The sequence below is a fragment of the Canis lupus genome, chromosome 9 (assembly GCF_011100685.1).
Source record: "Canis lupus familiaris isolate Mischka breed German Shepherd chromosome 9, alternate assembly UU_Cfam_GSD_1.0, whole genome shotgun sequence".
Lineage (NCBI taxonomy): Eukaryota > Metazoa > Chordata > Mammalia > Carnivora > Canidae > Canis > Canis lupus.
The window spans coordinates 45,109,612-45,134,732 of record NC_049230.1 but is presented as its reverse complement, the minus strand read 5'-3'; the positions used below and the strand labels follow the sequence as shown (position 1 = coordinate 45,134,732).

At 41.6% G+C, this 25,121-nt stretch overlaps 1 protein-coding gene across 2 annotated transcripts in view; it reads right to left on the bottom strand.

The window, feature by feature from the left end:
- Positions 1–25,121, bottom strand: part of VPS53 (VPS53 subunit of GARP complex) — a 167,903-nt gene that overhangs the window by 76,403 nt on the left and 66,379 nt on the right. For both annotated transcript variants that reach the window (XR_005364750.1, XM_038548440.1), the window contains exons 12-13: positions 15,099–15,200; positions 7,388–7,482 (exon numbers count right to left, since the gene is read on the bottom strand). Coding sequence is in view for 1 of the 2 variants with exons in the window: in XM_038548440.1 (XP_038404368.1) it covers positions 7,388–7,482; positions 15,099–15,200 (197 nt within the window). In the remaining variant the exon portion in view is untranslated. The remainder of the gene's footprint in view (positions 1–7,387; positions 7,483–15,098; positions 15,201–25,121) is intronic.

Genomic DNA, 25,121 nt, shown 5'->3' with positions numbered 1-25,121 from the left:
AAAACAGGGGCCAGAGCTCTGAAGTGTTTTTATTTTAACCACTCATCCAGTTCCCCTAGTAGCTGAAGTCAGGATACTTACTTCCCTGCCTCGTATTTCAGAGCCAACCTGATCAGTAGGATTATAAATTAATCATGCTCCTAAAACAAAAGAAAATTTCCACTTAAAGAAAACCTCTGAAGTTCTTGTATACTTTGCAGGCTGTCTCCCAGAGCACTTTTGACGCCGTCCTCTGGGCAGATGAGATATAAACCCGTCAGAGTAAGCTTCCCTCCCTTACAATGCTACTCTTTGCATCTCCATGCTTCTGTGCCATAGGAGACACTGGAAAACAAGTAATCAACATGTCACAGCACAGATGGCCCTATCCAATGGATTTCAAACTGAGCATGTAGTATGTGCATATATACATATAAGATATGTATAAGATATGGTATGTGCATATATACATACAAGATATAAATGAGTTCAACTAAAAACAACAACAACAACAACAACAAAGGTTGTCATTTCTTCTAGGCACCAAACACTAGCCTGAGTCTGGCCAGACCCTGTAAGACTACTAGAGAAAGGAGCATGTGGCATATTGACCTGCTGAGTGGAGTCATAAGGAGGTGTCTTTCACACTATAAAGCAATTACAATCAAGGAAGAGTTTCTAAAGGGTCAAGCCCTGATCAAGGTGCTGCTGGGTATGGTGGTCAGGACACAGCATCAACCCATCAGGAGCTCTAATCTATGTAAGGAGTCAGAACGCTCATGCTCATGATGTTGAGATTTCAAGATAGCAACAAAATGCTAATTTTGCAGTACAGACAATATTAACCATTTGTTTCAGACAAAGGAAACCAGAGAGAAAATTCTGCAGTAGACTAGATGAGGCAATAAAGGCCTGGAGTAGAAGTGAGCACAGTATATGGTCTGTGGGAGGGAGGACGTAAGGAAGAGGGGATGGGGCAAAAGTTTGACCTTCAGTTTGATTTATACAGTCCTCTGTATTCCCACAGCAAACTACTGGTAGCTTCATGCCTTCATGCCATACACCACAATCTCCCACCAGGCCACAGGCCTATAAACAGATGCCTGGGTGGCATCTGTGCCAGATGCATTAGAAATACTATCTTCTCACAACAGCCCCGAGGAGAAGGCATTCTTATCTCCATTTTGTAAATGACAAAACTGAGGCTGAGCAAAATAATATAGCTTGCCCTAGGTCACAGAATTTGTTGGAGCTGGAATCTGAACTTAGGGGTGTCTGACTCCAAAAGCCAGCTTTATCCACTGTACTGTGATTTTGATTTCACAACACTAAAAAACTCTACAGATAGATGGCATTGTGCTTGTTGCTATGTTCACTTTCTCTCCAGCTTAAAGGAACACACCATGGATGTGGATGGTATCTTTCACCTCCTCCTTTGCAGCATGAGCTTTCTGCCCAAGAATGTACAAGCATGTCAGGGGGCCATGTGAACTACTGCTGAGGGTTCCACCGATCGATGAAATGACCCAAGATGAAAGACCACTGCAGAGCAGTATCAGTAGAGGAAAGACTAAGGCAGTTTCTTCTGGGATTTGCAGTCAGCATCCCCAGCAACAATACTCTAACTGGAATGGCACAGGGAAAGGAAGATGGCAGTCAGACAAAGCTGGCAAGGAGGAGATCATGGGCAATGAAGCTTAGGATCCCCCAGAGTTTACAGAGCTTGTTAACTCAAGGGTACTCAAACTAACTTGGACCCCTTCCTCCCCTGCTCTTAGGTAGAGGCCGACGACTTGGCTCTAGTATGGCCAGTGGTGTTGCAGAGCTGAGGTTTGGCTTGATCACAACTGGGAGATGGGTTACACACAGGTAAATGGGGCAAATAAATAAATACAGGGAAGATCTGGGGAGCCAAGTTTCTCACTGCTGTGGAAGGTAGTTAGAAACAAGGAAAAGGAGAGGCTAAAATAAACCCTGTGGTATTAGATCAGAATTAGAGTTATTGGCATAAACTCCCAGGTTTTAATAAGTCGGTATAAAAACAGATATGGAGGTATACATATATGTATATACCCACATATAATCCTTAGCTCTTTCAACTGCAAGTGCCTAGAAGCATAACATTCAAGCAGTAATGAACATATCTGATCCTCCGAACTTAGTTTCTAAGTATCATTTCCAAAGAAACAAGGGATCTTGGAAAAATGGGTGACTCCAGGGCTGGGGTAGGAAAGTGCCAGAGACTCTGGTATATTTTGTTGTGCCAGAAATGATAGGTGCATGCAAAAAGCATGAAAAACCAGTTTGAAGGGATTCCAGTGGCCAAATCAGGGACAATTTGAGCATTAAAACAATGACAGAACCTGAAAGAAAAAAAAGACATCAGTGGAAAAACTGGTGGGAAATCCAAATAAATCCTGAGTTTAGTAAATAGAACTGTACCAACGTTAACTTGCTGGAGTGGTAACTGCTATGGTTATATAAGATGTTAACATCAGGAGAACTTGGGAGAAAGGAATATGAGCAATCAGTGCTATTTCTGAAACTTTTATGTAGGTATAAACTTATCCCAACATAAACTTAAAAAAAGGTAATAACGGGGGATGCCCGTGGTGGCTCAGCAGTTGAGCGTCTGCCTTTGGCTCAGGACGTGAGTCCCACATTGGGCTCCCTGAGAGAAGCCTGCTTTTCCCTCTGCCTATATCTTTGCCTTCTCTCTGTGTCTCTCATGAATAAATAAATAAAATCTTTAAAAAAAAGAAGGTAGTAACAGATATAACCCACTGAATAAAATAGGAATCTATGGGTACATGCTGACACAATAAATGTGGAAAAGAAAAGAAAGCTTTCTCTTAAAATATAATGCAAACTAATAAAAGCAGAAGAAAAATTGTATTAATAATAATAATAATTGACAGTATTAGAAAAATTGTCATTTGGCAACTGTTTTAGTAATAAGTGATTCAGGCAGGTATCAGCGGGAGGTGGAAGATGAGAAAAAGACTATTTATATGGTTTTAATGTTTCTCCTGACACTTATTATTATTACTTATTAATAAATAGAGAAGCCTGGTAGACTCCATCTAAAGCAAGTAATAAAAATTGAACACAAGTAGGACACTGTGTCCTCCTAAAATGAATTACTGAAAAGAACCCAGCATCACTTCTGCATAAATCATAAATCATGAAGAAACATTAGTCAAGCTCAGATGGAGGGACATTCCACAAACAAATTGGCCTGTACTCTTCAAAAATTTCAAGGTCATGAAAGATAAAGAAAGAATGAGTTATATTTCTGGATTGAAGAGACCAAAGAGACATGACAAGTAAATGCACCCTGTGATTCTGGCACGGATCCTGGATCTAGAAAAGACATGACTGGGACTACCAGTGAAATGGAATGGAGTCTATGAATTAAATGGTACTAATGGATCAAGTTAACTTCCTGACATTGATATGTACACTGTGGCTAGGTAGACTGTATCCTGATTTATAGGAAACACACACTGAAGTACTAAGGAGTAATGGGGGCACTCTTGTCTGCAATTTAAAGAAAGTGTCTATGTAGAGAAATCTCTTCTCCAAGCGTCAGCCAGAGAAAATCACTACATTCCCAAGAGTAAAAGTTATATAACTTCCTTCTTGAACATAAACAAAAGTTGAGAAAGCTGCTTAAAACATAGAAGGACAGGTTAGCCCAATCTGCTGAGGAGACAGCTCTGGGGATATCCTTACTTTCTTCCTCCTCCCTAGGTACTGGCTCTGCAGTTCTCCCGCTGCTATTTGGCTTTTGGCTGGGGCAGGTGCTGCCAGAACTTTGCCTGGGCAGGTGAAAGGCTTGGGAGATGAGAGGGCGGACTCCATGCCAGGCCCAACAGAAAGCTGGCAACACTGATCAGGGCTACTTGAGAGTCTGGAACGAGAGCACCAGGTGGGCAGGGCAGGTATCACTTGTGCCAAATGCCAGCATGTCATCTCATCTCATCCTGGCCACTGATCCTGTGGGGGGAACATTACTAACTTGACTGTAGAGAGGATAAAACAAACTCCAAGAGGTTAAGTACCATGCTTGAGGTCCCAGGCTAGTGAGTGCAGACTCAAATCCTGGTCTGTCTGGCATCTAGGCCCACGCTCTTTCCACTACACTGTGTTGGGTCTCTGTCATCTGGGAGCTTGTGAATGGTCTAAGATTTTCCACCCTTGCAGATTTTTGAGTCAAAGCTACAAGACTGTAATAAGTACAAAATCAGTCCCCACCTGAGTTTCTTCCCTTAGGTTTCTTTGACAAAAGGACTTGTAGAACCCCTTGAAACTGCACTCAAGATAGTGTGTGGGTTTACGTGAATTTTCTTTTGGCAAGAGAGTCTATAGTTTCATTGAGCTCTCAAAGGGATCCATGACTCAAAAAAAGGTTAATAGCCACTGCCATAGGCATTATTTTGTCTGATTCTCTGCTTTAAAAGATGAGGAAATGGATTTCTTGAACTCTGTTTTCTACTTCAAGCCTTTGCTGCTTATTCTGGAGCGACAACAGCACAACCTACGCAATTCTCCTACAAGTAGCTTCTGCTACTTCCCCAGTGCTGTGGAAACATCCTAGTGAGGCCAAACGGCAGGATGAGTGGCCAGCACTTCATTTTTCATAGAGAAATGGAGAGTCCCTAAGGAAGGGTGGTCTGGCTCTCTGCCCGAAGTATCATGAACAATGAGTACACTTTATATGAATCCAGGCTATGTGAAAAGAGTAGATACCAGAATTAAGAGAATTCAGAAAAACAACTCTCTAGACCAGGTAGGTCTGAGGAAAGTATGTGGTTATTTCAGATATCCACTTTAAACTCTGGATCCAACAGCTTTTAAACCTTTTTAAAAATAAGAATCGGAGTTGATGAGAGAAGAGGTTTTGTCCAAAAATAGTGATCTAGGTGGGCTGCTCTAATACCTGTTAATCTCTTAGGTAAATAACTAAATAACTGGTCTTTTACCTGTCTCTTGAGGTGTCTCACTAACTTCCTGAGAAAAAACCTTTTAACACAGAAGACAAGGTGTTCCAAAGGAGCAAATGGCAATAGCAATTACTGCCTTTCTGTGTGCTTTTGGACATAAGTCCAAAGAATAGAGAGGAGGCGGCAGCCTGGCTTTGCAAGGCAAATGTGAAAGCACCTCTTTCTTTGGGGGCTAGGAAACAGGAGGTTGTTTCTGTTAACATAGAAGCTCTTCTACAAAGTTCATTTTCTACAACTTTAATATGAAACATTTTATATTTGTTTTTTAAAGATTTATTTATTTATGAGAGAGAGAGAGAGAGAGAGAGAGAGAAGCAGAGACACAGGAAGAGGGAGAAGCAGGCTCCATGCCCGGAGCCCGACGTGGGACTCGATCCTGGGACTCCAGGATCACGCCCTGGGCCAAAGGCAGGCGCTGAACCGCTGAGCCACCCAGGGATCCCCACATTTTGTATTTATATGGGGTCAAAAAGTAGATGCAATCTACAGAATCAAATAGGTGAATAATAATAAGGTCCCATGTAGTGAATCCACTTGAAAAAGTCTCTCTCTCCTTTTTTTAAAAAAAATCTCTTAATCTTATGGTTTGCCTCTGAAACATATTGGGAAACAAGAATTTGCTAACCCACAACAGAAGCATTAAAAAAAAAAAAAAAAGGGACTAAATTTCAGCACCTAAATGCTTTCCCAGAGAACTTCCCTTGAGAACTCTCTCACAGTCGCTACTGTGCTCCCCACGTGAGCCACTGTCGGGTCCTCCCAAGTATGTTTTTTAGGCTACAAGGCCTCGTCTCAGAGCCAGGACCAGCCTGTCTCCAGAAACCTGACTTTTCCAAAATCTGCCTTCCAGTGTGGAAGGGTCTTCAATTGATCCTCTGGCTGTGGACAGAAATTCAGGGATGAGGAGAGGCCTTCCTCTTTTTCATGAAAAATGGACACTGGAACTTGAACATACTCCTCTGACCACTGTGAGGAAACGTGGCAGCAGTGGGCTGCTTTGTGAAAATTTTTAGGAACTCCTGTGTTTATAAAAAGTATGTATATTAAATGGATGCTAATCCATAAAAGAGGGCAGCCCCGGTGGCACAGCGGTTTAGCGCCGCCTGCAGCCCAGGGCATGATCCTGGAGAACCTGGATCGAGTCCCACGTCAGGCTCTCTGTATGATGCCTGCTTCTCCCTCTGCCTGTGTCTCTGCCTCTCTCTCTCTCTCTCTCGGTCTCTATGAATAAATAAATAAAATCTTAAAAAAAAATCCATAAAAGAAAGTAAGAATCTACCAGTGCATACTGACATAAATAAGCACACACACAGGGGGATGAAGGGGAAGTGCTTCTTTACAGAAGAAATCTAATTAATAAATACAGGAGAAATGATGGAAATGGAAAATCAACATTTGGCAAACACTATAGTAATAACTGCTTCAGGCACGAATCATCAAGGGATGTCAAAATGAGTGGGCACAGTGTGAGGAGAAACAGGAATAGTTACATAGTCCCAATGTATTCCCCCACATGATACTTATTAATTACAAAGAGAAAAATAGTAGCTTCAAAGCAGAAAAAGCTAGCAAGCACCATCTTAAGTGATCAAAGTTAACATCACCAGTAATGAGACATAGCCACATGAAGTGCCTCCTGATGTGATGTAAGCAGAGGGACATGACATCACCTGTATGGTATACTTGCCTGCAATGCAAAATCTAGATTTAACCAAGAGCAAACATCAGACAAACTGAATTTGAGGGCAATGTAGAAAATAACTTGTCAATCAATACTCTGTAGTGTCAAGGTCATGAGAAATAGACAAAAGACTGTGGAAGGATTCAAGGTTAAAGGAAACTAAAGAGACCTGACAACCAAATGCATGATGGGATCTTGGGCCAGAAAGTAGACATTCATGGCACAATGTCACCCTCCTGGTTTTGATAACTGTGATTATGTAAAACAGTAGCATTCTCTGGGGGAAGGATATATGAGGATTTTTGGTAACTTTTTCAGAAGTCTAAATCATTTCAAAATGAAAACCTAAACAAATTATACTGAAAAATATGTATATTAGAGACAAGGCTTTCTTTCTGTATTTTCCAGTGCCTGCCATGGTCAAGCCCTGTGGGCTGACAAGTGTAGCTATATAAGAGCTCAGTACCTATGTGGGAAGAGTTTGTTAGGGATCCATTTAGGACCTTATTATTAGAGTAAAACTAGGGGTTCTAAGATTTATGGATACAATAAATGATAATATTCATAAGAGTGAAAAATCTCCTTAGAAGGTTTCCAGGGAGGGTCACAGGAGGCCTGTGACCTCCTTCAACCTCTGGAAAGGGCTGTGCCCTTGTGAGGCCCAACCACGACTAGAGGAGGGAGAAACGCAGTAGAAAACAGCAAAACGTTCATCACTCACTTGTCCTGGGACTCAATATACACGTAGAGATGAGGCTCGAAACACTTGGAGACAATGCCATGAAATGGATTGTCTGGGGCTTTAGGCTTCTTTGGCTGTAAAGGGAGGGGAAAAAAAGAAAGAAAGAAATCTATACTTAAGCCATTTTTTCAAGTTTTCAAGCAGTTTCAAAGAAAAAAATCCCTTCAAAGTTTACTCCTGACACAGATAAGCACTCCGTGTAGCTGAACTGGGACTATGTCTTGCACTGATTCATGCCAGTCTGTGAACAATGAGCCAGTTTTGTTAATATCACTGACTTGCCCTGTATGGTGAAAGATTTACTGCTATTCTGATAACACATGTGCTTTTAATTTGGAAGCTATTCATCATAGGACTGTTTTAAAAAATTTAATCCTAGCTAATAACAGTACCTTATATTTGCATAATGCTTTAGAATTTATAAAGTGATTTCACATCTATTCTTGATGGCCTCCATTTAGTGGTTTTTATTATGGATCAAGCACTTGTTTTTTTTTTTTTTTTTGCTTTTATGGAATTTATTTTTTTTTAATTGGTGTTCAATTTACCAACATACAGAATAACCCCCAGTGCCCGTCACCCAATCACTCCCACCCCCTACCCTCCTCCCCTTCCACCACCCCTAGTTCGTTTCCCAGAGTTAGCAGTCTTTACGTTATGTCTCCCTTTCTGATATTTCCCACACATTTCTTCTCCCTTCCCTTATATTTCCTTTCACTATTATTTATATTCCCCACATGAATGAGAACATATAATGTTTGTCCTTCTCCGACTGACTTACTTCACTCAGCTGGATCAAGCACTTGTACATGAAATAACATCTCATCTATTCCTCACAACAACCCTTGGTGTAGGAATTAGACTACTATATTACACCTAAAATGCACTTAGCAGTCTGCCCAAAGGCACATGGTGAAGCTTCCTATCTCCTGAACTAGAACTCTTTCTTTTATAGTGTTGCTTTGCTGAGACGGTTCCTGAACTGTTGAATTGATGAGTAAATGCAAGAAAAAGAAACGTAAAGGACCAACATAGCATTGCTAACTTTTTGTTTTGCTACTTTCCATTCTCACCAGTCCCTTAAGAATATTTTATACCCAAATACTTTATAGGGAGAAAATGGCAGCATTAGGGCAGTCCTTCCTATGAAAAGACAGTTGGTGACCTTCTTTTTTTTTTTTTTAATTTTATTTATTTATCCATGAGAGACACACAGAGAGAGGCAGAGACATAGGCAGAGGGAGAAGCAGGCTCCCCATAGGGAGCCTGATATGGGACTCGATCCCAGCTGGGATCATGACCTGAGCCAAAGGCAGATGCTCAACCACTGAGCCACCTAGGTGACCAGTTGGTGATCTTATACCAGATAGATAGATACATAGACAGATAGGCAGGCAAGCAGACTATTTTGTCTTTAGTTTTTGCCTTGGGCCACTGTAAAACAGGGCCAGTGCTGGCCCCCAGTTGATACTTAAAAACCACTGATATATAGGCCATCTAGGTAGGCAAGCATTTAAAAACTCTGTTTGCTTCTTAATTCCTTTTCAAAAGATCTAAGAAATAAGTGAATATCCTCCTACATATCTCTTTGTATTCCTGAAAAAACAAAGTCAATTCTATTCATTGTCAAATGCCAACAAAAGGACCCTGAGCCCTTGCTGGGGTTGATATTAGAGTACAATTTGGGAATAAACTGATACTCATAGCATACTTGTTGAATAGAACTGTTCATACCTCTTAATAGAGGAAAAACTAAGCCCCTAATGACAAACAGAATAATGATTCCCTTCTTCTAGTAACTTTTAAAAATAAAACACTGTAATAGTTAAAAGCATCTGTAAAAACTGGAAATGAACACTGTAAATTAAATGTCAACCTTAGACATATCCCAGTCTCCTGTTTAGCTCTCCCTTTATCACCTTTAGAGAGTTCCATGTCTTCGGTTTTTTTTTTTTTTTTTTGCAAGATTTTTAGAAATTCTGGTCCTTCCTAAAATAATTACACTCGGGTTGTTTTGCTTTATCCAGAAGCCACCACCAAAGTCAGGTCTTGAGGCTGAGACCACCAGAGACGCCCCAGCCTGGGTTCACGGAGTTTGTCTTGTCTGAATTCAAAGTTCTACTTCATTTCTCAGGTGCTCTGGGAGTTTCTCTCACACTTCCATCTTTTAAGCGGCAGATCCATGACATAGTGCTATGTATGGGTGGTCTTTACCTAATTGTTCTGTATTTTCCAAGTCAGATCTATTTTTTATTATTTCATTCTTTTCAATAAGGTGATTGTTAAATGAATAGATAAATGTGATTTAACTTTTATAAGACTAGATATCTGATTTTAGAATTGAAAACTATAGCCACAATACCCAGATAGCTTTTTATTAATAGTCATTATAAGGATTGTAATTATCCCATTTATATTTTTTCCTGTGACAAAACAATTCACACATCTGCAGGATAGCTTCTGGTAATTATAAATTGGAGTTTATATAACACAGAATGTTGTCATGTCTTAAATCAACATGTTTTCATTTTTATTTTTAAAAAATTTTTATTTATTTATTCATGAGACACACACACAGAGAGGCAGAGACATAAGCAGAGGGAGAAGCAGACTCCATGCAGGGAGCCTGATGTGAGACTTGATCCCAGGACTCCAGGATCACGCCCTGGGCTGAAGGCAGGCACTAAACTGCTGAGCCACCCAGGGATCCCCGAAATCAATATGTTTTATTTTTTTTAAGATTTTATTTATTTATTCATGAGAATACACAGAGAGGAGAGAGAGAGAAAGAGAGAGAGAGGCAGAGGCACAGGCACAGGCAGAGGGAGAAGCAGGCTCCATGCAGGGAGCCCGACGTGGGACTCAATCCCAGGTCTCCAGGATTACGCCCTGGGCTGAAGGTGGCGCTAAACCGCTGAGCCACCCGGGATGCCCAATCAACATGTTTTAAATAAAATATTTTGTATTTGGCTTTGTTTACTAATTTATGGGCAATTTTCCAATTACTGACAATGTTTTAGTTTATTACCTTAGAATGGCTACATAATGAAATATAAGCTCTATAAATTAGATCATAGTATTACACTAAAACTACATTTTCTGATTTTGATCTGTGGTAACTGAACTGAATGATCTTCTTGTTAGGAACTACATACAGAAATGTTTAGAGATAAAGGACATGATACATGCTAACTTACAAACTATTCCAAAGAAAGAGAGGCAGAGAGGGAGGGGGAAGATAGAGAGAAAGAAAGGGAGAGGAGGAATGGGGGTGGGGGGGAAAAAAGGAAGATAAAGTAAATGTAGCAAAATGTTATCTTTCCAGGGGAAAGATATTTGAGAGTTCTTGTAATTCTCTGAAAACTTTTCTCTAATTTAGGTATTTTCGTTTCTTTTTCTTTTTTCTTTTTTTTTTTTTTAAAGATTTTTTTATTTATTTACTCACGAGAGACAGAGAGGCGGAGGGAGAAGCAGGCTCCATGCAGGGAGCCTGACATGGGACTCGATCCCGGGTCTCCAGGATCAGGCCCTGGGCTGAAGGCAGCGCTAAACCGCTGAGCCACGCAGGCTGCCCAGGTATTTTCTTTTAAAAAGTAAAAATTAAAAAAAAAAAAAAAAAAAAGTAAAAATTAGTTAGCACTTGGGTGGCTCAGTGGTTGAACATCTGCCTTTGGCTCAGGTTGTGATCCTGGGGTCCTGGGATCGAGTCCTATATCGGGCTCCCTGTAGGGAGCCTGCTTCTTCCTCTGCCTATGTCTCTGCCTCTCTCTGTGTCTCTCATGAATAAATAAATAAAATCTTTAAAATAAATAAATAAAAAGTTAAATAAAATAAATAATAAATAAATAAATAAATCTTTAAAATAAATAAAAATAAATCTTTAAAATAAATAAAAAGATAAATAAGTAAATAAATAAAATAAATAAAATAAATAAAATAACAATAAAAAGCTTGGGAGATGGATGCCAATGGCTTGGCAAATAACCCCAGACAGTAAAGGAACACTGAAGCAATGGCATGTCACCAATTCTTTAGATAGCCCAGAGGACACCAGTGTGGGAAAACATGGGCATTCATGCCTGAGTAAAATAGGGGTTAGAATCAATTTCACGGTTTTAATAATGCACTATAGTTATAGTAGCTGTCACCACTAGGGGAAGCTGGGATGGGAGATGGGTATATAGGACCTCTCTGCACTCTGCAACTACTTATGAGTTTACAATTCAAAACACAAAGTCTAAACAAACAAACAAAAAAACCCAACAACAACAACAAAAAAAACAACGTGGGACAGGAGTTGGACTCTGAATGTGAAGTTGTCTTAGGAATATCTTATTTATTTTGCTCTTATTTTCCTTTTTATGCATGTGCAAAAGTGACACACAATAAAAATCTAGGTCTAGAGAAGCCTGAGGAGCTCATTCAGAATATGTACAAGAGACAAATTCTAAGTGATACAAGAAAATAGCTATGTGCTATTCCAACAAACTCATGTTGGTCAGTCATCCACAGATCCTGTGCTAGATGAGGCACTGCAGATCACTCCAAAACTGGCACTCAGAGAACTGCATCATCAGACAGTGTGAGTGTCCCAACCCTATGGGCAGGTGATTGCTCCACCCTGCCTCTCCCCACTAATGCCACTCCTGGCAGTGAGGAGACACCTGACACCACAGCTCCTGGTCCCTTGTAGCATTTTTCGTCTGAGCTGGAAGCAAAAGGGGAACAATGGGAGGGACTGCCCAAAGTTTCCTTTTTGCTTTTTTTCCACAGGGCTGCCTCCAGCCTATAGTTGCTTGGTGACTGTACTCATATTTAGATAAGAGGTGCTGGAATTTCAGCTCAAACTGGTGTCTCCTTGTGTACTGTCTGGCTCCCCAAAAGGGTTGTGTCTCTGCTGAAAGAACATACGAAGTCATTTAGCAGTAGCATTCAGGCTGCCTATCTGAGTGTGTGAATTCTGTCCAAGAGCCACAGATGTTTCAGTTATTTCCTCCTGGAGTTTGAGGGAATAATAGAAGGTTACTGTTGTCACAGTAAGGAGCTCTGCAGCTGGCCCCACTTCCTTTTATTACCATCCAATGTAAACAGATTAAATCTAACTGCTTGGATCACCAGAAGGGTACATTTTAAAACCAGAAATTCCTTATTTCTTCTCCCCTTTTCTTTGAGTACCCTCAAGCCCCTTTCAGATGCCATTTTTCATCACTTGGGACTCGGCAACTGGTGGTTCAGACTAAACACCTTTTTTCAAATTCACACTCCTTTTTCAACAGCCTACCCTGCAGGAGTGGGCAGGAGAGATCCTGCCCTTGAGGGCCATGTCTACTTACTGCAGTGACACAATGGGTTGAGTAACCCCAGGCCATCAATGGGGGCTTTCCCCTACACCTCTGGCTCAGCTCACCTCTCACTTCCTGTGGACTTCCTCCCTAAGGCCATGCGGGGCTCCTGCACTTCCTGTACACCTAACTCCAGAAGTAAGTGGTTGGGAAGAGGGAGATCCTGGAGCTCCCACCTAATGGACCACAAGCAAGACAAGTGCTACGGAGGCTACAGGGAGCTGGAGACGGTGTGCAGGTGTTATCACTAATAAGTAACGGCCAGTGAGACTGCAGGTGGGTCATCTAGTCCAGGAGTTTTTGGTACTTTGTTTCTAAACAGATCTCAAACCTCAGGTTCAGAAGAAATTTTACCTGAAATTTCATGATAAAAGTGACTCAGAACAGAACTGCTCTGTTTGGAGGGAGTCAGAGCCATGGTCTCCTCCCAACTCCCACAGCCAACATGTGATGGGGCACAGAGGAATATAGTTTGACAACCACGGGCTCTTTCTAAAGATGGAAATACTAGGCAAGTCTAGAGAGAGCAAAAACCCACCAGGTGGTCAGCTAATGGCGGACCAGAGTCTGCCTCTGCTTACCCCCATACCTGTGCTCTATGTCCTTAGAATGAGCACTCTTGGTCCTTACAACAATCACCTCTAGATTCCAGGGTGAGCAACAAGTGCCCTGAGAGAGACAAATCATATTTTATCTAGTAAACTGATTTTGTGGTAACAGGGGCCTCATCAAATCCAGTTTAATGATATCCAGAGATGACTAGCTAAAGAGATCAATTACTTTCCATGGCAGCAGAAGAACAAAAACAGTCACTGGCACTGGGAAGGCACAGGGCCCTGAGAATGGCACTATGATCCAAAGCAAGCACCAAGAGTATGGGTGACGGAGTGGGGGTAGAGGATGCACCAGAGAATGAGCTCTACTTCCATACTCCTTCCTATCCCAGTCCTTCCTCCCCAAATGTGAGAGAGGTTATTTCTTTAGTTATTAGAAATCTTTTGTTTTCTCCCATACTAGCTGATAGAATGGCTTTAAATCAATTACATCTAATCCCACAAATCCCTGGGATATAGCCGTAAGGTATCCTTCCAGTTGTATTCATTCACCTTGTATTCACAGGGTTCATTTCTGTGACCTCCACTTTTCACTGAGACAGCCTGGTGTAGTAAAAGAGCTCCATGAAAGGAATTCCACTCTCTGACATCTAGACTTTGCTACCAGTCCTAGCTTGTCCATGCCCAAACTCTGTAACCCTGGGCAAAATCACTTAATCTCTCTGACCTGCGCATACAGCGGCTCATATAAATTCCTATAAAACAAGAGGCAGGCATTGCCAGAAAGATGAAATGAAATAAAGCACGTAAAAGACTTTTGAAACTATAAAGCCCATAAAAATGCAAGGTATCCATGTTATTATAATTATTTAATCAGTGGACCAGACACATTTTACTGCATCACTTCAGGATTGCTCCTAGAAATTCTTTCTTTTGGCTCCTGCCAAGATTGGAGGTACACCCACTGTCACCATGCGAGGAATGCAGGTTAGCTGAAAGTGTGTGGCTATGGGGTTCCCAGGCTGGTCTTCCCAGCCAGCCTCCCCTTTCTGTGGTGTCTGGAGCAAAACAACACTATAAAATAACCCTCAAGCAGCCAAGTGTAGAAAATTAAAGAAGGATCACTAATCCAGACAGGAAAAGGTCTGATTTATTGCTCTAACCGCTGTCATAAAATGGCAATGAAACAAAAACACCATTCTATAGGATGAAGGGAGAGGAAATTTAGAGTTGGACAGAAAATCCGAAGGAAATGAAAGTGCTAGTGTGCTCTGAAAAGTAACTCTCCAAATATGCCATTGGTCACCTTGATGTTTCCAGGCTTCCCCGATGCCTTCCAGACCTCAAATGCTCAGCTTGCACTGAGTGGAGGCCTCTCCTAGCTGCTGCTGCTACTAACTCCACTGGGGAGTCTCAAGCCTCTCCTGTGTCGTCACCAGCCAGATGAGAACACAACCGAGAGGTAGGCTGGCAGGTGCAGGAGATGATGAACGAGATGGGTAGAGTTCTGGCTGCCCCCACCCTGCCCCGCAGCTGCACCGCACAGACCAATTAAATGTATGCGGGTTGCTCATTCCAGCAGGGGAGCTTTTTGGGAATGGAGGTTGGCAGGAAAGGCTGCTCTTTCACTCAGTTTTCAAAATATGCCTTTAGATAAAGGCTTTCTATGAAGACCACCAAAGCTGTAATCTCTGAATGTGGTCAATGGCCAAAGGGCCACATTTAGAGTGAACAGAGCCATTTTCAGAAGCAGACATTAGGTCAGTGGCACGTGGAAGGGCAAACTGGACTTACTTGATCTAAATCTCCTTTCTCCATTGTCAGTTCCTCCATCTCTGGTGCTGGCTCATCTTCCAGAAAGGGATTGGTGGATGGGGGTGGACACTCAAGTTTTTTCTGTTAAGAAGACATGAGAAAGTGATAGGTATATTGTGAGCATATTCTCAATACCTTTCCCAATTATCTGCTTTTTCTGCTTTTATCTTTAGTCTCTCCAACTGCCAAATTATGAAATTTGATCTAATGAACCAGAACTGAAACAATATGGACCACATTCTTACCTCCCAGCCTTTATACTATTTCCCTTTCTGAAACCTATTGCTCACTCCACCCCAATCCCAAATTCAATCTGGCTAAAACTCTCATTCATTCTTTAGCCCTCAAATTAGAAGTCCCTTCTTCTGGGAAGCCTTCCCTGCTTTTCAAGTTTGGGTTAGATATCCCTGCTACATGTTTCCATCCCACCCAGCATATACACCTACCTCGGTATTTATTAAAATATTGCAACTGTCCATTTATTTGTCTTGTCCCCACTAGATTTTATGATGGTGGGGATCATGTCTGTCCTTCTCCTTCCTCCAATATCTGGGTACCTGGAATTTCCTAGCTGCCCCCTAAATATGAATGAATCAAAATGCTAGATGGATTAGAATACAAGAACTATAAAGCCAATCTTACGTGTTCTAGATTATAGAAAGAAGTCCCTTCCCAAATAAGTCTCATTACAATAAACAGCAAAATTCCTTGGGAAAAATTAGTTCTCAGGATCTGATTATGACCACTCTTTTAAAACACATCATTGAGTGGGACCACAGGATGGTGGAAAAGCTAGAGGCAGGAGGTGTGGTAAAGTTTTAGCTTCCTCAGCAGCATTGGCCAATCACCTAACTTCTCTTGGCCACAGCAGCCCCATATTCTGCACAAAGTCTCCTGTTACAGGACTCCAGGAAGGGTCAGATGTGATAAAGGGTGCGAAAGGCAACAAAGAACACATGACACATATAAGGGATCCCGGTGATGATAATTCCAGTGCAACAAAAGAATTGAGACAGCTCTTCGGATTTTTTTTTTTTTTTCACAAATTTGACCCCCAGATATTGCTTATACCAGGGAACTAAAAGAAAACTAAGTGGACAAGGAGGAGAAAAGGGATTGGCTAGCACTGGGGATGAGGAGAAGGGCAAAGAATGGACAAGAAGCCAGGTGGAGAGGGTGTTGTTTGTTTTCTTTAAGATTTTATTTACTTGAGAGAGAGAGAGAGCAAGTGAGCATGTGCACAAGCAGGGGGGAGGGGCAGAGGGAAATGGAGAAGCAGGCTCCCCGCTGAGCAGGGAGCCTGACTCAGGGCTCAATTCCAGGACCCTGAGATCATGACCTGAGTTGAAGGCAGCTGCTCAACCGATTGAGCCACCCAAGCACCCCGGAGAGGGTGTTTCTACGTGTACTTGGGACATCTTTGCATATTATCAGCAGACCAACTTGAACTAACCCCTAAGACAAGAAGGACAGCACACAGACTATAGTGTGAACAACTCTGTCAAGTGTCAGGAAGTATCTTCTGTCAGCTGAAGATACTACGAAGAAAAAAAAAAAAGAAAAAGGAAAATCCTAACAAAAACAATTCAGGAAAATATAAAAAATTAAAACACAAAAAACACAAATCATGCCAGTGTCTGGTTTAGGTTTTAAGACCATCCTGCTTACAATCATGTAAACTACTTAATTTTCAGCCTAAATACTCGGATGCTATTAGGTTGCCAGACAGACTCAGTGTATGAAGAAAGCCTTGTGATCAATGCGTTAGGTCAAGGTAATCATTAGTAGGACAATGATTTTTATGGTATCATGCTGAGAAACAATATGGTGTAATAACCAAGCAAACATTTACAATTTATACACCCCAAACTTTGGCTTGCTTTGCCTGATACAGGGGAAAAAAAAAATCCCTATCAACTTAAAGCAAAATAGTTTATTTTTAGAATTAGGCCATTTTCAGAAAGTAATGTACATTTGAAAGCAATATTTCTAACGTATTTTTTTCTTTTTAAAAGATTTTATTTATCTGAGAGAGAGCACAAGCAGAGAGGAGAGGGAGAAGCAGGCTCCCCGCTGACCAGGGAGCCCAATAAGGGGCTCAATCCCAGGACCCTGGGACCATGACCTGAGCCAAAGGCAGACGCTTAACCAACTGAGCCACCCAGCCACCCCTGAAAACATTTCTAAATTCTTCTTTATACAGGATGATCAGACAAGGCCTCCTCAAGGAGGTGATATCTGAGCAGAGACCAGAATGAGAAGGAGCTAGTCAGGCAAAGATCTGCAAAGAACATTCTCAGCAGCATGACCTGGTGCAAAGGCTGGAATGAATTTGGTGCTTCTGAGGGACAGACAGGAGGACAGGGGGATGAGGTAAAAGAGGCAGCAGGAGTCCAAGTGCATAGCTTTTGTGGGCCATGGTAAAGATGAGATTTTCCTCTCATAGCAACTGGGTAATCATCAGGGGGGGAGGTTAAACAAGGAAGTGATATGATCTAATTTAGACTTTTACAGTATCATTCCACTGCTGTGAGGAAGATGAGCTGTAATGGAAGACCAGTCTAAGAGGCTGCTACTGTGTTCCAGGCAAAGACTAATACAGGACTGGATTAAGCTAGTGCTGTGTAGATGGAAACAGGTGGCCGGATTTGGGGCATATTTAGTAAGTAAACCCAAGAGGACGGGCTGAGAAAATGAATGTGAGGGTGTAGGAAAAAAAGGAATCAAAATTCATTCCTTTCTTGGCCTGAGCAACTACATGGCTGGTGTCGTCATTAATGAGTGATAAACCTGGGTTTGAGTCTAGGCTCTATCACTTGGATATGCTGCTTAGCTTCACTAAGCCTTGGCTGTTCCCTGCAATGTGAAGGGACATTAATGCCCACCATGTGGAACTGCCTGAGGATCAAATGAGACTATGTATGTAAAGCATGAGATATGTATATAAAGCAGCTCAAACAACATCTGGCATGCAGGGAAAGTTCAGTAAGTGGGAGTTCTCATTCATATTTAATGGGGCAGAACTGGGATCCCTGGGTGGCGCAGCGGTTTGGCGCCTGCCTTTGGCCCAGGGCGCGATCCTGGAGACCCGGGATCGATTCCCACGTCGGGCTCCCGGTGCATGGAGCCTGCTTCTCCCTCTGCCTGTGTCTCTGCCTCTCTGTGTCTCTCTCTCTCTCTGTGACTATCATAAAATCAATAAAAATTAAAAAAAAAAATAATGGGGCAGAACTGTGGCGGTGCCTTTCTCAATGGAGCAACTCTCAAATGGCAAAGAAGTAGGAACACAAGGCAAAAAAGTTCTGTAAAAAGAATTTGTTTTAGACACAAAATGCTGTCCCTACTACTGTGCCTCTTTGGGATTTCCCAAGGAAATGAAAACAATGGGCCCATCAAATTACAAAGGCGTAAGCATGGGCTTCTCTTTTTCCCTAGTCTCCAAGGAAGCTCTCAAAGTACAGCATGTACTGCTAACACTATGGGTAAATACTGTGTTAGAAAACATTGAGGGGTGGAGACACCTGGGTAGCTCAGCAGTTGAGTGTCTGCCTTGGGCTTAGGGCGTGATCCTGGAATCCCAGGATTGAGTCCCACATCAGACTCCCTGCATGGAGCCTGCTTCTGCCTCTGCCTATGTCTCTGCCTCTCTCTCTCTTTTTTTTTAAAGATTTTATTTATTTATTCATAGAGAGAGAGAGGCAGAGACACAGGCAGAGGGAGAAGCAGGCATCATACAGAGAGCCTGACGTGGGACTCGATCCAGGGTCTCCAGGATCAAGCCCTGGGCTGCAGGCGGCGCTAAACCGCTGCGCCACCAGGGCTGCCCTCTGCCTCTCTCTCTGTGTGTCTCTCATGAATAAATAAATAAAATCTTTAAAAAAAGAACAAAAAAAACCCCCAAACATCGAGGGGCAGGCACAGACTCCTGCTGTTTGGTGGGCTGTGTTTCTGCTCAGACTAATTTGCTGTGATGAAAGAATGTCTTTGCAAGGAGCAATCACCAGCACAACTCAGCCTTCTATGCAAGAGCCCCATTATTGGAGCCAACCAGACCACACTTCTCATTTCTTCTCTGCAGCTGTCATAGACCATAAAGAATTACGAGTTTGGGTTTAGATCTTAAATAACTCAAATGACATATTCCATGAGCTCTGGGTAGCTAAACAAAACAAAACAAAAAAAATGCCAAGAACTGAACGACTTTCCAATTTAAAAAGAATTCATAATTTGTGCTATGATGACAGTTGACTTCAAGTCCATATGGGAAAGAAAAATTCTACATACAGCAAGTTAACTCCTACTAATTAAACACATGGGATTCCCACCACCTCCAAAAAAATAAGTCCACGGGATGGACAAGCGGTCTAATTTACTGCTAGGGAGAGAAGCTGGCTTTGGTCAGTAGTGTATCTGCATCTGGGTCCGCCCGCACAAATCCTTTTCTGAGGCCCTTGCTGGACACTTCAAATGATCAGAGAAGGAGCTCTGAAATTTAAGACTCATCTGTTTCCTTTTCCTGGAGGAGAAAGCTTTCAGTTAGTAGACGAAAATTCCACAACTTCTGCATTTCTCATTCCATAAATACTTTATTCCAGCTCAACTCCTGATTTGTCCTTAAAGAGATGGCCTGGAGGCTTCAGCTGATATGACTGTAAACACAGGGCCCTGCACACCTGGTTTAATATTGCTGGGACCTCTCTCAGTACCACCGGGCTCATATCTTATATTGTGACAGTTATGTATAGCTTCTTTCTCCTCTAAACAATAGGCACCCGTCTGATTCAATTTTTCATCTTTTGCCAAGGCTATACACAAATAGCTTAAAAAACGTTCATGAGGAGTGCCTGGGTGGCTCAGTTAAGCGTCTGTCTTCTGCTCAGGTCATGATCCCAGAGTCCTGGGATTGAGCCCCATGTGGGGCTCCCTGCTCAACGGGGAGTCTGCTTCTCCTTCTTCCTGCTGCTCCCCCTGTTTGTGCTGTCTTTATCAAATTAATAAATAAAATCTTTTTTAAAAGTCTGTGAATAAATCTTGATTGGATGAGAAACACTCAATAAAATCCTTTTCAGATACGGGCAAAAGTTTCTATTTTCTATAGACAAAACAAAAAAACCTGTGTGTGTGCAACCTGTGTGTGCATGCGTGCATGTGCATAACTTATAGCACAGTCTCAAAAATATACCCCCAACTATTAAACAGTAGACATCTCTGGGGAGAGGAATTTAGAGTAATTAAGAAGGAAGAGATTGTTCTTTTGAAATATTTTATTCTGGGATGCCTGGATGGCTCAGCAGTTGAGTGTCTGCCTTAGGCTCAAGGCGTGATCCTGTGATCTGGATCTTGGACTCCAGGCAGGGAGCCAGCTTCTCCCTCTGCCTATGTCTCTGCCTCTCTCTCTGTCTCTCATGAATAAAGAAATAAATCTTTAAAAAAATAAAAAAATAATAAAATACTTTATTCTGTTAGAGCTTTAACAAGCATACATTTTTCTTTTTTTTGGTAGACAAATTATCTGAAGAGTGAAGATATTTATAACTAATCTATTTCCTAAAACCTGTAATATTTTAAAATTGTGACATATAATTAACATCAAATTCACCATGTTAGGTGATTTACAATTGAGTGATTTTCAGTATGTTCACAAGATGGTGCCACCATCATCACCATTGTTCAGTTCCAGAACACTTTTACCCCAAAGGAAGCCCCATATCCATTAGCTATTACTTCCAATCCTCCCCTTCCCCCAATCCCTGGTGACTCCTAATCCACTTACTGTCTCTATGAGTTTGCCTATTCTGGACATTTCATATAAAATGTGGCCTTTTGCATCTGGCTTCTTTCACTTTGTATTGTGTTTTAAAGGTTCAACCTGTAACATGTGTCAGTATTTCAGTCCCTTTTTTTTTTGGCTGAATAATATTCCACTGTGTGGATATACCACATTTTGCTTAACCATTTGTTCATTAAAAGATATTTGGGTTGTTTCTTCTTTTTGGCTACTGTGAATAGTGCTGCCATGAACATTCATGTACAAGTTTTTATATGAACATAAGAGAATTTTCCTTTTTTTTTGAATTTTCAATTTTCTTGAGTATATTCCTAGGAGGAAGCGTGTATTACTCTAAAAAAAGTTTCAGATTGCTTTGCCTTTTTTTTTGTTTTAATCTGGCAGAGTTATCCCTTTACATTAAGCATCAGTGCATTAGCACCACAAATTACATGAAAACAAAGAGTAACTCTTCTGAACCTTTACAAACCATCACTAACATCAAGACTAGCGCTGGGGGATTAAGCAGGGGCATTCATAAGACACAAGAATACAGAAAACAGTTTAAAACAGAGGCTATCTTTTTTTTTTTTTTTTAATTTTATTTACTTTCCAGAGAGAGAGAGAGAGAGAGAGAGAGAGCTTGTGCACAGGCAGAGGAAGTGGGAGAGGGAGAGGCAGACTCCCTGCTGAGCAGGGAGCCCAATGCAGAGCTCAATCCCAGGACCCCAGGATCATGACCTGAGCCAAAGGCAGGCAAGTAACCGAGTGAGCCACCCAGGCACCCCAAAACAGAGGCTATCTTAAATTTGAAAAACTCCTCTCTTTTGGCCCTGTAATTCAACTTGTAGCATAAGAAACTTATCTCCAATTTGAACAAAAATTTGTTTGCTGTGGTCTTGTTTATAATAATGAAAAAATGGAGTAGCCCCGGTAGTCCAGCGGTTTAGCACCGCCTTTGGCCCGGGGCGTGATCCTGGAGACCCCGGATCGAGTTCTGTGTCAGGCTCCCTGCATGGAGCCTGCTTCTCCCTCTGCCACCCCCTCTCTCTCATGAATAAATAAAATATTTTTTTAAAAAGAAAAAATGACAAGTACTTAAGGGTCCAACAAGAAAAGGATAGTTAGGGAAATTGTGGACCATCTCTACCATGAAATATAATTACTGAGAAACCACTCAAGATATGACATAGGGGGATCCCTGGGTGGTGCAGCGGTTTGGCGCCTGCCTTTGGCCCAGGGCGCGATCCTGGAGACCCGGGATTGAGTTCCACATCGGGCTCCGGTGCATGGAGCCTGCTTCTCCCTCTGCCTGTGTCTCTGCCTCTCTCTCTCTCTCTCTCTCTCTGTGTGACTATCGTAAATAAAAAAAAAAAAAAAAAAAAAAAAAAAAAGATATGACATAGGAAGAAAAGCTATAAAACCATATTTACACATCATATATAAAAATAAGCTCGATATACACACACACACACACAAAAATAAGCTCGATATGAATCAAAGATCTAAATATAAGAGTCCAGGGATGCCTGGGTGGCTCAATGGTTGAGCCTTTGGCTTAGGGCATGATCCCGAGTCCGGGGATCAAGTCCCGCATTGGGCTCCCTGCGAGGAGCCTGCTTCTCCCTCTGTGTGTGTCTGTCTCTCTCTCTGTGTCTCTCATGGATAACTAAATAAAATTTTTAAAAATAATAATAAATAAATATAAGAGTCCCAAACTATAAAACTCTTAGCATAAAGCACAGGTTAAGTGCTTGTGACCTTGGGGATGACACCAAAACTCAAATAACAAAAGAAGAAAACCAAGAAAGTAGGATTTCATCAAAACGGAAAACTTTTGTATATCAAAGGACACTATCAAAAAAGTGAAACAACAATCCACAGAATGGGAGAAAATATTTATAAATCATGTACCTGATAAATGATAGAATATATTTAGAAAACATTTTATTTATTTATCTATTTATTTATTTTTAAGATTTTATTTATTTATAAATAAATTCATGAGAGACACACAGACACAGAGAGGCAGAGACACAGGCAGAGGGAGAAGCAGGCTCCATGCAGGGAGCCTGACGTGGGACTCGATCCTGGGACTCCAGGGCTGGGCTGAAGGCAGGCGCTAAACCGCTGAGCTACCCAGGGATCCCCTAGAAAACATTTTTTAAAAACATTCCCACAGGAGCACTTGGGTGGCTCAATGAGCAGCTGCTTTTGGTTCAGGGCGTAATCCCAGGATCCTGGGATTGAGTTCTGCATCAGGCTCCTCACAGGGAGCTGGCTTCTCCCTCTATGTCTCTGCCTCTCTCTGTATCTCTCATGAATAAATAAAATCTTAAAAAAAAAAACAAAACCCCAAAACATTCCCATAACTCAAGAATAAAAGACAAACAACCCAAGGATGCCTGGGTGGCTTAGTCAGTTGAGTGTCTGACTCTTGATTTCTGTTCAGGTCACTATCTCAGGGTTGTGAGATGGAGGCCCGTGTTGGGATCAGTGCTAGTGCAGTCTGCTTGAGATTCTCTCTCCCTCTGCTCCTCCTCACCTCCCGCTCTCTCTCTCTCTCTCTCTCAAATAAATAAATAAATCTTAAAAAAAAGGTACAGTTTCAACTTTATAAAAAGAACACACCACCATCTCTGATGGGAAAACGAATGACGTTTTCTCTTGTCTCCGTTCTTGGTATAATTTCTACCTTTTCTATCTTGACCATGTATTACTTTCTTCTCAGAAACAAATTAACAGAAGTTAATCTCTTCTTTAGATGTTATTTAAATGAAGGAATACATTCCTTCATCATCAAAGAAATTATTTATAAAGCGTTTTGAAATCAAAGGAGAGCTATTTCCTTGCTCAGGACAGAAGTCCTCATACTGTGGCAGAACTGCTGAAACCCTGTTCCTCCTCCACTTACATGGTCTCCCTGACTCAGGTGTTAAGTTGCTGTTAAGAGTGAGGTACAGGTGGGATCCCTGGGTGGCGCAGCGGTTTAGCGCCTGCCTTTGGCCCAGGGCGCGATCCTGGAGACCCGGGATCAAATCCCACGTCAGGCTCCCGGTGCATGGAGCCTGCTTCTCCCTCTGCCTGTGTCTCTGCCTCTCTCTCTCTCTCTCTCTCTGTGTGTGACTATCATAAATAAATGAAAAAAAAAAAAAAAGACTGAGGTACAGGGCAAGCCACTCTGGTGGGCTTTCTTACATAGTGAGCTTTCTGCAAACATTTTTATGCTCAAACTTCATGGTTAAAATTATGCCTATAGCTTATACATTTATAATGTAATTTTAAAAATCAGGCAAATATAATATGTACTAAAAAAGCATGCCTATAAGCCAAAGTTGATTCTATTTAGAAAGGCAATTTATGATGGCCAAGAGGAGGGGAAATCCAGCTACATGAAATGGGAAAATTTTTAATTTTATTTAAGAAAAAAAAAAACAAAAACAAAACCCAAAATCTCCCAAACTCAGTGAGTCTTTTACAAAAACTTAACCTAACTGGAACATTGCTCCAGTGGCTCAGTGGTTAAGCGCCTGCCTTTGGCCCAGAGCATGATCCTGGAGTTCTGGGATCAGGTCTCACATCAGGCTCTCTGCATGGAGTCTGCTTCTCCCTCTGCCTATGTCTATGCTTCTCTCTCTCTCTGTGTCTCTCATGAATAAATAAAATCTTAAAAGAAAAACTTAACCCACTCTGCTTTCACAGAGGTTAAATATAATATTTACCTTGAATCTAATCACTGAGTCACTAAGAATGCCTGCAGGTATAGTTAATCACACCCACACATTTGCTTTTAATTTCAAGGCATTTTAACTTACAGAGTATTTTGAATCTCTCTTAAGGGCCAGGAGTTTAGGCAATTAGCAAAAGGCAGCTCACTTCTTCCAGTAAATTACAGCACAGGACACTGTAAACATGTTAGGACTAGTACCACAAAAACAAGACAAGCCCTATCCTTAAGGTTCTTTCAGTTTCCATTTCTTTCAGATGTCAAATTGCATCTGTCAAAAAAGAGCCAATGATGACGCATCACACTGATCAATTTGGAGGAACTGGACTGTGGCAGGATCTTCCAGATGAGATCATCGCCTCTCCTGCTCACTCTACTTGTTCATCAGTCAGCAAGAGGCTTAAAAGGATCTGAATAATACAGTGAGAGGGATGAATGGACCTGGGAGGGTCTATGGTCCACCTGACTGGCTGACTTATCTGTTCCGTAACTTTGCAAGGAATTCACT